We start from the raw sequence: 12,594 nt of genomic DNA, 5'->3' as shown, positions 1-12,594 counted from the left end.
CAAAATTTTGAGATAGCCATTTTGTTCCACGCAGTTAAATTTCAGAAAATTATACCTTTGAGCCGTACACTCCCACCACAGTCTTCAGGGCAAGGGTTATAAGTTATGCCCTGGGGGCATATAAGTGTTTATTGAAATCTTTGTCGTAGAAACTTGAAAAAGGGCTCATTCGATTGGAAATTCAAATGTCTAGTGCCCTTTTCAATATTCAAAAGTGATTTGCGGGCAACTAGCCCCCCTTTCTCGCCCACCTTTTCCCAAAACACAGCCAATCAAAATTTTTAGATAGCCATTTTATTCAGTGTTTTGGATTTCCAGATAGAAATTATGTTTTTGAGGAGGACACTCCTCCACAGCCCTAAGGGCAAGGGTTGTAAGTTATGCCCTGGGGGCATATAAGGCTTTTACTGAACGCTGCGTCGTAGAAACTTCAAAAATGACTCATTCGATTTGAAATTGAAATGGCTAGTGTCCTTTTTAATATTCAAAAGTGATTGGAAGGCAACAAACACCCCTTCCACGCCCACCATTTCCCCAAACATATCCGATCAGAATTTATTGATAGTCATTTTGTTCAGCGAAGTTTAAAGTTCAGAAAATTATACCTTTGAGCAGGACACTCTCCCCATAGTCTTCAGGGCAAGGGTTACAAGTTATGCCCTGGGGGCATATAAGGTTTTTATTGAAATGGGCAACTAACCCCCCTCTCACGCCCTCCATTTCCCCAAACACATTCAATAAAAGTTTAGAGATAGCCATTTTGTTCAACGTAGTTGAAAGTTCTGGAAATTATGTATTTAAGGATGACAAACCCCCGAGAGTCCCCAGGGCAAAGGTTGTAAGTTATGCCCAGGGGGCATATAAGGTTTTTAATGATAGAGTTGTCGTAAGAATTTCAAAAGGGGCTCATTCAATTGGAAATTGAGAGGGATAGTACCCTTTTTAATAGTTGAAAGTGATTGGACGGTAACTAACCCCTCTCTAACGCCCACCATTCCCCCAACCACATCCAATCAAAATTTTCAGATAGCCATTTTGTTCAACATAGTAGTAAGTTATGGAAATTAGGTCTGTGAGGATGACAACCCCCCCCCCCACCTAGTCCTCAAGGTAAAGGTTGTAAGTTATCCCCTGATGTTATATGAGGTTTTTTATCGAAAGAGTTGTTATAAAACTTAAAAATGGCTTATTTGATTGAAAATTTAAAGGGATAGTGTCTTTGTTAATCGTCGAAAATGATTGGAGAAAGACTAACTCCCCCCTCACGCCCACCATTTTCCAGACACATCCAATCAAAATTTTGAGATAGCCATTTCGTGTAACGTAGTTGAAAGTTCTGAAAATTAGGTCTTAGAGGATGACAACCATCTTTGTACCAGGGCACTTTGTATCAAAGAAGTTGTCGTAGGAACTTCGAAAAGGGCTCATTTGATTGAAAATAGAAAGGGCTGATGCCCTTTTTAATAGTTGAAAGTGATTGGAGGGAAACTATTTTTGTTTTGATTTAATTTTTGCTCATTTTTTGTTTAATGGAGTTCTTTACTTTTCTTTGAAAAACTTATTGCGTGGAAAAAGTTTTTTTAATTAATACTATAAAAAGTCAAGCCTTCCAATCACTTTCGACTATTAAAAAGGGCACTAGACCTTTCAATTTCCAATCGAATGAGCCTATTTTGAAACGACAACGCTTTCTATGAACACCTTATATGCCCCAAGGGCATAAATTACAACCCTTACCCTGTTAGGGTGGTTGTCATCCTCTAAGACCTAATTTCCAGAACTTTCAACTACATTAAAGAAAATTGATATCTCAAAATTTTGATTGGATGTGTTTGGGGAAATGGTGGGCGTAAGAGGGGCGTTAGTTACTCTCCAATCACTTTCGACTACTAAAAAGGGGACTATCCCTTTGAATTTCCAATCGAATGAGCCCTTTTTCAAGTTTCAATAAAAACAAGTTTCAAAGATTTCAATAAAAACCTTATATGCCCCTAGCGCGGAACTTATAACCCTTGCCCTGAAGACTGAGGGGGGAGTATCCTGCTCAAAGGTATAATTTCTTGAACGTTAAACTGCGTGGAATAAAATGGCTATCTCAAAAATTTTATTGGATGTGTTTGGGGAAATGGTGGGTACGGAAGGGGTGTTAGTTGCTTTCCAATCACTTTCGACTGTTAAAAAGAGCACTGGCCATTTCGATTTCCAATCGAATGAGCACTTTTTGAAGTTTCTACTACAATGTGTTCTATAAAAACCTTATATGCCCACAGGGCATAACTTATAACCCTTGCCCTGAAGACTGTGGGGGAATTATCATCCTCAAAGACCTAATTTCCAGAACTTAAAACTACGTTGAATAAAATGGCTATCTCAAAATTTTGATTGGACGTATTTGGGAAAAAGGTGGGCGCGAGAGGGAGGTTAGTTGCCCTCCAATCACTCTCGACTACTAAAAAGGGCACTATTCCTTTGAATTTCAAATCGAATGAGCCTTTTATGAAGTTTCTACGACAACGCTTTCTATAAAAACCTTATATGCCCCCAGGGCATAACTTAAAACCCTTGCCCTGAGGGGTGTGGGGAAGTGACCTCCTCAAAAACATATTTTCTATCTGGAAATCAACTACGCTGAACAAAATGGCTCAAAATCAAAATCAATCTCAAAATTTTGATCGGATGTGTTTGGGAAAATGGTGGGCGTGGGAGGGGCGTTAGTCGCTCTCCAATCACTTTCAACTATCGAAAAAGGCACTAGCCCTTTCAATTTTAAATTGAATGAGCCCTTTTGAAGTTTTCTACGACAAAGCTTTGAATAAAAACCTTATATGCCCCCAGGGCATAACTTACAACCCTTGCCCTGAGGGCTGTGGGGGGAGAGAGGGGTTGTCATTCTTAAAGACCTAATTTCCAAAACTATCAACTATGTTGAATAAAATTGCTATCTCAAAATTTTGATTGGATGTGTTTGGGAAATGGTGGGCGTAAGAGGGGCATTAGTCCCTCTCCAATCACTTTCAACTATTAAAAAAAACCACTAGTCCTTTTAATTTCCAATTAAAATTTCCTTTGAAAGTTGTTACGACAACACTTTCAATAAAAACCATATATGCCCCCAGGGCATAACTTACAACCCTTGCCTTGAGGGCTGTGGGGGGACGGGTTATCATCCTTAAAGACATAATTTACAAAACTTTCAACTACGTTGAACAAAATGGCTATCTAAAAATTTTTATAGGATGTGTTTGGGGAAATGGTGGGCGTGAGAGGGGGGTTAGTTGCCCTCAAATCACTTTCGACTATTAAAAAGGGCACTAGCCCTTTGAATTTCCAATCCAAATGAGCCATTTTTGAAGTTTCTACGACAACGCCTTCTATAAAAACCTTATTTGCCACCTTAAAACACCTTTAAGGGCATAACTTAAAACCCTTGCCCCAAGGGTTGTGGGGGAGTGACCTCCTCAGAAATATATTTTCTATCTGGAAATCAACTACGCTGAACAAAATGGATGTGTTTGGGGGAATGATGGGCGTGGGGGCGGGGGCTATATAAAATAAAATAAAATCAAAAATAAAATCAAAACAAAAATAGTTTCCCTCCAATCACTTTTGACTGTTAAAAAGGGCACTAGCCACTCCAAATTCCAATCGAATGAGCCCTTTTCCAAGTTTCTACGACAACTCCTTCGATACGAAGTGCCCTGGTATGGAAAAAGAAAACAAAGACAAAAAAAATAATACGTTGTGCCAACATTGTTCTTTACTTAGGCAGCGCTATTGCGCTGCCTATGATTTCCATAACAACTTTCTATATAAACCTTATAGGCCCCCAGGGCACAAATTACAAACGTTGCACTGAGGGCTCTGAGGGGGCTATCATCCTAAAAGACATAATTTCCACAACTTTCAACTACGTTGAACAAAATGGATATCTAAAAATTTGATTGAATGTGTTTGGGAAAATGGTGGGCGTGAGAGGGGCGTTAGTCGCTCTCCAATCACTTTCAACTATTAAAAAACACACTAGCCCTTTCAATGTTCAATTGAACGAGCCCTTTTGAAGTTTTATACGACAACACTTTCAATAAAAACCTTATATGCCCCCAGGGCATAACTTACGACCCTTGCCCTGGGGGCTGTGGGGGGGGGAGGGGTTGTCATCATTAAAGACCTAATTTCCAAAACTTTCGACTACGTTGAATAAATTTTATCTATCTAAAAATTTTAATTGGATGTGTTTGGGGAAAAGGTGGGCGTGAGAGGGGGGTTAGTTGCCCTCAAATCATTTTCGACTATTAAAAAAGGGCACTAGCCCTTTCAATTTCCAATGGAATAAGCCGTTTTTCAAGTTTCTACGACAAAGATTTCAATAAAAACTTATATACCCCCAGGGCACAACTTATAACCCTTGCCCTGAAGACTGTGAGGTGAGTGTCCTGCTCAAAGGTATAATTTTCTGAACTTTAAACTGCGTGTAACAAAATGGCTATCTTAAAATTTTGATTGGATGTGTTTGGGAAAATGGTGGGCGTGGAAGGGGTGTTAGTTGCCTTCTAATCACTTTCGAATGTTAAAAAGAGAACTAGCTATTTCAATTTCCAATCGAATGATCCCTTTTTGAAGTTTCTACTACAACGCGTTCTATGAAAACCTTATAAGCCCCCAGGGCAAAACTTACCACCCTTGCCCTGACGGCGGGGGGGGGGGGGGGGTTGTCATCCTTCATAGACCTAATTTCCAGAACTTAAAACTACATTGAATAAAATGGCTGCCTCAAAATTTTGATTGGATGTGTTTGGGGAAAAGGTGGGCGTGAGAGGGGGGTTAGTTGCCCTCCAACCATTTTCGACAATTAAAAATTTCCAATCGAATGAGCCTTTCTTGAAGTTTCTACGACAACGGCTTCTATAAATCCTTATATGCCCCCAGGGTAGAACTTAAAACACTTGCCCAGAGGGTTGTGGGGGAGTGACCTCCTCAAAAACATATTTTCTATCTGGAAATCAACTACGCTGAAAAAAAAATGCAATCTCAAAATTTTGATTGGATGTGTTTCGGGAAATGGTGGGCGTTGATGGGGTGTTAGTTGCCTTCCAGTCACTTTCGACTATCAAAAAGGGCACAGCCACTCCAATTTTTAATTGAATGAGTCCTTTTCGAATTTTCTACGACAACTTCTTCGACCCGAAGTGCCCTGGTCTAAAGGGAAAAACAAATAAATAATACATTGTGTTAACATGGTTCTTATATGTCCCCAGGGCATAACTTAAAAGCCTTGCCCTAAGTGCTGTGGGGGAGTGACCTCCTCAGAAATATATTTTCTATCTGGAAATCAACTACGCTGAACAAAATGGCTATCTAAAAATTTTAATTGGATGTGTTTGGGGGAATGCGGGGCGGGGGGGGGGCTAGTTGCCCTTCAATCACTTTTTACTATTAAAAAGGGCACTAGCCACTCCAATTTCCAATCGAATGAGCCTTTTTCTAAGTTTCTACGACAACTGCTTCGACACAAAGTGCCCTGGTATGGAAAAACAAAAAAATAATAATACATTGTGCCAACATCGTTCTTTACTTAGGCAGCGCTATTGCGCTGCCTATGATTGTCTGTGAGCTTTGGTAAGCTGTAACTGTTTACGTTTAAGTTCTATAGTAGACAAAGAGCATGTTTGATTTTAGGCGTCTAATTGTCTTGAAACTTTTAGAGATCGTTCTCTGTACCAAGAGGATTATATATTTTGTTGAGAGAGGGCGGGCGTTAGGGGGGCTAAAAATGGAACAGAGAACTTTTTTTCTTGGAAAGGCTTAAAACTTGCATCAGTTAGTTCTCTAGCCAATCGGACTTTCATGTCCTCAAAAAAAATTAGGTTGGAGGCACAGAACTTCAAAAATGGGCCGAATAGATTTTTTAGATTAATTTGAAACTTTACCTGATACTCGGTCCGAGGGGACATCCACCAAAAAGAAATGGAAAAGAAAATATTGGCATCCAAGAAAAAAAAGCCAACAAACTCATTCTGGACGGTTCTCTTCTGGGCCAATAGCGACCAAATATACAATAAAAGTTCTACAAAAAAAAAAAAAATGGGAACGGGACCCCACAAATTGTTAACCAAGAAAGGGTAAATTTTGTTTTATTTGCTTGGAAATTTGAAGGATCATTGGCTGGGTTAAGGCGATTACTAATTTTGCCTGGACTGGAGAGGGTGTAAAGAGGGACGGAAATAGGCTACAAACCTTGCTTATCCCTGATCAGCTGAAAATTTGCAGCTGAAAGTCCCCAGTAAAAGAGGAAAATTATTAAAAATAAAATACTGCTCTGGGGCAGAGACTCCAAAATTGGTGTCTACGAACAGCCCAAAAATTTTTCTGTGTCTTCCGGAACTTACATCCTTAAGTCCTTGGGCAAAGAGGATGCAGAGGTAATTGGGGACAGAGGTAAATTGAAGGACACTATATAAACCCAGGTCAGCGAGATAACCTACCTGCAATATCGCAGGAAGGGCTCGGGAAATAGAAAAGTAACTTCCAGGCTCTGTTGGAGAAAGGAAAGGGGAATAGTGGGGGATGGGATTTCAATTTTGTGTTTGAGGATGCGGGAAAGACAAACCAATTTTTTTCTCCAATTCACCAAAATATTTTCGCATTACAAGCTCCAATGGGACTTGCAATCCGTGCAAGGTTATGTAGCGAGATACATCAAAAGATACTATGGATTGTCAGATTGTTCACAAGATTGCCCACATAGAAATCTTACTAATAAAAGTTTTAAAGGTGTCAAATACATAAGGCAATAAACGAGACAAAAAAAATAGACGGATGTGGATGAACAGAAAAAGGGAAAGTAGCAATTACAAGAGTTGTAAGACAAAAGTTTTTTGTTTTTTTTTAACTCTCTGATATCAGTCTCAGGGAAATGTGGGGAGGAAGAATGAGGAAGAAAAAGAAAAAAAAACTAAAAAATTAGTAGGCTACTTACAGCATTACTTGCGGATATCCCGTGACATTAATTTCGGAACAGACATTGGGGAATCGGGTGCAATCAATTCGTCCCACACGGAATCCTTGAGGACCCAAAAACTGCGCCACCTGTCTCCAGACTGGCTCAAGTTTCTTGCAATGCGCGCACCACGGGGCAAAGCATTTCACAAACCAGATTCCATCATTTTTTACGTCTAAGAATCTAAAAAAGTAAGTAATAAGTATAGCCTAATAATTACCTGGAAGACAAACTGGAAGAAGCAATTAAAAAAGATCAAGTTTCCCATCCAACCATGGATATCGCCCGCCCTTTTGACGTCAATAAAACATAAAAACGATCTCTATAAAACCTTAATATCTTTCCCAAGTGAAGAAAATAGAAGAACCTTCAAAAATTAAAAAAACCTACTTTCAAAAATAATACGTAATGCTAAAATGAAATTTTATTTCGATTCTTTTAATGAAGTAAGTAAGTCCCCAAAGAAAACTTGGGAACTAATCAACTCATGTTTAAATCGATCGCGGACGTCTTCTTCGCCATCAAACATACGGGATGCCCATGGTAAAACAATTGAAAGGAAACTAGAAATGGCAAATTACATAAATTTTCATTTCGTGTCAATCGGGCAGTCAGTAGCTAATAAGCTCAAACGTAATATGTCCCATGGGCAAAGTAATTATCGTATGTACCTAGGAAGTCCTTCTGAAAATTCTATGTTTTTAACTCTGGCAACAGTGGAAGAGCTTGCTAATGTTGGTAAGCTTTTAAAGTATGGAAATTCCCCGGGGACTGATGAATCATCGACCAATATTGTTAAAGCCATTTTACCTAGTATTAATAAAGTTATGTGTCATTTAATAAATCTGTCATTTAGATGGGGAACTTTTCCGGATTCTTTCAAAAAAGCGAAATTGTTGCCGCTATATAAAAGTGGTGACCGGACTAATTGCTCGAATTATAGACCCATTTCTATTCTTTTGGGTTTTTCTAAACTAATGGAGCGATGTTTTTATAATCGAATGTATAATTTTTTCTGTTCAAAAGATTATTTTTCAAAAGTACAATATGGATTTAGAAAAGAGCATAGTACGCAGGATGCTATATTAACTATGGTACAATTTATTCACGAGTGTCTGGACAAAATATGGATCCCGGCGAGTATATTTTTGGACCTAGAGAAGGCATTCGATTCGTTATGCCATGAAATATTGTTTTGCAAATTAAACCATGGTAGGATACGAGGACCAGCGCACGATTTCATCGCATCTTACCTAAGTGGTTGCTTCCAAGTGACTATGATCAACGACACAGTTTCGGATCCAAGTCTGTTGTCAAATATTGGTGTCCCGCAAGGTTCAATCCTGGGACCACTGTTTTTTATAATATACATAAATGACCTTCCATCAGCGACAGAAAACCATGGTCTGAATTCACAACTTCTTGTATGGCTAAAAGCTAATCGTTTTTCATTAAATGCATCAAAAACCAAATTTATCATTTATAGTAGAATTGGGCAGAATTCACAAGGAATTTCAACAATATTTGATCATGCTACAAACATTCAAATTCAAAGGGTAACTTCGCTCCGGTGTCTGGGTATTATTATTGATGAAAATCTGTCATATAAAGAACATTGTAATATATTACGGGTTAAAGTTGCTCAAGGGGTTGGTATAACGCGAAGGTTTCAGCAATTTTTTTTTCATATGAAATCCTACGTCTAATTTATTTTGCGTTGGTTCATTCCCAGCTTACGTATTGTCCTCTGATATATTTAGCAACATTCAGATGTCATGTGAAACCGATACAAATTCTTCAAAACCGGGCTCTTCTAATTTTAAAGAAATATTTACCATCACTGTCTTCGTATCCTAATAAGAGTAAAACTGAAACTCTATATCTTCTAATTAATATTTTGCCAGTTTCACAGATATTCACCCTTAATTCTTTTTTATTTAAGGTAAAATATGACCGGTCAGAAATACCTCTGTACTTTCGTTCGAATAATTTTTTCCCTGTGCTACATGCCCATGCTTATTAAACCCGAAATAAATGGAAAATCCAGCACCTAAAATTAAGCACAGAGAGATCACGGTTCTCGCCAATATTTCTAATAACGGGTTCATGGTGTCTTTATCTACCATTTATTGATTGCAGCAAATCTCTTCCAAATATAAAAAAAAAACTTCATTTTATCCTTATAAATAAATTTAAGAATTAGTAATATATTAAAAAACTGGGTACATTTGATAATTTTGTTTTGTGGGGTGTTTTGCCCTGTGAGATGCCGGTCATCGGTTACCCTTGTTTGCCCGTTGTTTTTTTTTTTTTATTGGTGTGTTTTCGGTGGATCTTCGCCCGGTGTCGGTGGGTTTGTGAGGTGGGTGCCCGTCTATTGGTGAGTCATGGAATAACTCTTATTTATTTGCTTGTTATCAAATAGGTTTATTCCGATTAATATACTGGGTTTTTGTCATTCGACCTTGTGTCTCCGGAGTTTACCCTTTATTTATATCTATTTTCAACAGATATTTTAAAATTAAACCTTGAACCTTGAAGTCCCGTGAATACGTCTAAACCAAAGACAAGACGTCAAATCCATCTATACTTTTCTGGACAAGAGGTGACTGTTCTGGTGCTAGTCAAACTTTCTGCTTCTAATGAGTTGTCAGCGTAATTGATTCATGGACTTGCTTCAATTAGCCTATGGTCGCAAGTTACGCGGGCCCGCTTTTGGGGGGCTGGCACCTCTGTTAGTATTTATATATTAAAAAATATATGGATATATTTATCGAACGACTCTTGCCCCACCCGAGCAAGATGATAGGCAGCTTGGGCCTTAAATACATTCTGAGACCACATCATGGTTGCAGCGGTAGATGCAACCAAGTAAAGTATATTTTCTAGACCACACTGGGTATCTACAGGGGCGAATCTACAGCATTTTAATTGGGGGGGGGGGGGGCAATAAGGGACTATATCCGGCTATTCAAGAGGCATGGGCTATATAAAAAAATTTCCACATTATTGGAGGGGCAACTCCCCCCCCCCCCTTGCCCCTCCCAAACGACGCCCAAGGGTATATATATTGTAGGGAAAATATGAAAAAATGCATAGATGAAAACAAGGGTAATTTTCAGCCAGTAAGAAAAACACGAAAGCCACCACCAAGCCGTCTTCAATGCTATTCAAAAAAAAAAAATATTTTTTGAAGCGAACACTAACAAAGCAGAAAGTGTTAATTATGCTTTGTTAGTGCTCACTTCAAAAGATTAGCTTGTTTTTTTGTTGTTTTTTTTAGCACTGAAAAGGCTTGTAGGAGGTCCATGCCGAAATATCTGTTTTTTGTTTTCGGTTCGTTTTTTTTTACAACTGGCTGAAGATAACCATCGTTTTTTTTTTTTTTTTTTCTTAATTATTTTTATAATTCTTCCTTATATGTCAAACACCATGGGCCTTCGCCCCTCACAAAAGTTACCTCATTTATCGCAAAAATATGAAGTTATTTTGCTGAAAACTTCACGAATATTTCCTTTTACTTTGTTTACAAAATCAAAAACTGATCAGCTAATGTTTCTTAGGTGTTAGCTATAGTAGCTACAGTAGGCCTATATGTAGCAAAAAAAATATATAATGGTTAGTTCATTTAGGAGTGCATGAAGAGTCCCAATAACTTGTCACTTTCATTTTTGACATGTTCTGATTCTCGCTGCCGGCTATTTTATAACCGCCTATTTCTTGTTCTTTCTGTAGCATATTTTCTAACCCTAGATTTCTTTGTTCTTCCTGTGGCATATCTTTTAACCACATATTTCTTTGTTCTTCACTTTTTTTTTTACTTATTGTAATTATCAATGACGCAAGTATTCTAACTGTATATTTCTTTGTTCTTCATTTTCGTCTATCATTACTTCAGACAATTTTTCAATACCCTTTATCTTAGCTGCTTGGATTGATCTTGTCACATTTGATGGTTTAGGTTGTTCATTTGTCCTCTAGGAAATAATGGACTTATTAAAATAAATTTCTTTTCGATCTCCAAATGATATTTATTTGAATAAGATTTTATACTCTATTATACTTGTCTCTACTGGTTTGAATCCCCTCAACCAAAGCCTAACAGACAAATTAAAAAAGTAGAATCATTTTAGACCGATGTTAATTAATTTTTTTTTTTTAAACTGAAAGTAGGAGCAGCATTAAAAATCAAAACGAACAGAACTTATTTCGTATATAAAGGGGTTGATCCTCCTCAATACCTTGCTCTTCAAGCTTAAGTTTTTTAGCACTTTAAAAAACTTTTTCATTCAAATTAAACGACCCTTGTGTTTCAGAAGTCGTTCTTAAGAAATAGGGACAAACAGTCAAAATTTAGCTTAAAGAGCAAGGTATTGAGGGGGGGGGCAACCTCTTCATATACGGAATAATTTCTGTTCACTTTGAGTTTCAACGTTGCTCTTTATTTTCAGTTGAAAAAACTTGTTTTGTTATTTAATTTCTGATCTTTTTTTACGATTACCCTGAAAAAAAAAAAGCAAATAAATACACGCGCATCCGTGACATTTCTTCTGGCCAAAAATTCAGAATAAGACATTTTTGTATATAGGGGCTTGAAACATCTCCAATAGGGTTCTCTGATACGCTGAACTTGATGCTGAAATTTTCATAAAGATTCCTTGATTTTTGGGGGGTATTTCCCCCTTTATCGAAAATCATGCAAATTTTCTCAGACTCGTAGCTTTTGATGGTAACAGTGGGCTTCATGAATCTTATATATTAGGAATCGGCGTAATTAGCCGATTCTTTTTATGTATTTATTGATATCAAAATTCCGTTTTAGAGAATTTCTCAAAATTCCGTGTCTCTTGAGCACTTTCAAGAGACATTAATCAGAATGGTTGCAAATGAGAGAATGAAAGTAAAGACGATATTAAAACTTAAAGTGAACAGAAATCATCCCTTACATGAGGGGGGCTGCCACTCCTCGACCCATCGTTCTTTATGCTAAAGTCTTATAGTGCTTCAAAAAACTTTGTATTCCAATTAAAGGGTCATTTTGTTTGAGTTGCTACTCTTAAAGAACCGAGAAAAAAGGGCAAACTTTGCCATGAATAGTGGGAGACAGAGGAGCGGCACATCCCCTATTATAAGGAATGTCTGTTTAAGTTATTATACCAAAACCTTACTTTCAATTGGAAACTTGTTTTTTTTATTTATTTTTTTATCGTTTTTCAAACCATATCCAAACCTCTCCAAAACATGATGAGGGTTACCGACCGATCCACCCTTACTGTTTGCTTTTAAGTTTTAAGTTTCATTTAAACCTTTTGCCCCTCCCCAGGTACTTCTAAACATTCGCCTGAGTGCTCAAGGGAAGTGAAAAAAATTTGATGTAAATATGCATTTATTTAGGAATTGGACACCTAATGAATAACCCACGAAACCTCCTACAGCTGATACAAAATTATACCTCGCTGCTGATACATAACAGCTGATACAAAATTATACCTCGATGCAAATAATTTTACAACACATCAAGTGAATCAAATTAGTTTTACGTTCTAAGACCACACTAAACATGTATGACGTTTGATAAAAAGATAAAAAAAAATAAA

General features: G+C 37.6%; 1 protein-coding gene across 2 annotated transcripts in view; it reads right to left on the bottom strand.

The window, feature by feature from the left end:
• The window catches only part of Tmx3 (Thioredoxin-related transmembrane protein 3), a 234,963-nt gene that overhangs the window by 196,048 nt on the left and 26,321 nt on the right, over positions 1–12,594 (bottom strand). For both annotated transcript variants that reach the window (XM_089100129.1, XM_089100130.1), the window contains exon 3: positions 6,977–7,180. In XM_089100129.1, the coding sequence (XP_088956255.1) occupies positions 6,977–7,180 (204 nt within the window). The remainder of the gene's footprint in view (positions 1–6,976; positions 7,181–12,594) is intronic.

Source organism: Artemia sp. Qi Xiang Cuo, chromosome 14, assembly GCF_049724085.1.
Source record: "Artemia sp. Qi Xiang Cuo chromosome 14, ASM4972408v1, whole genome shotgun sequence".
In the NCBI taxonomy this organism is placed as follows: domain Eukaryota; kingdom Metazoa; phylum Arthropoda; class Branchiopoda; order Anostraca; family Artemiidae; genus Artemia; species Artemia sp. Qi Xiang Cuo.
This window is presented reverse-complemented; position numbering and strand designations above follow the sequence as displayed.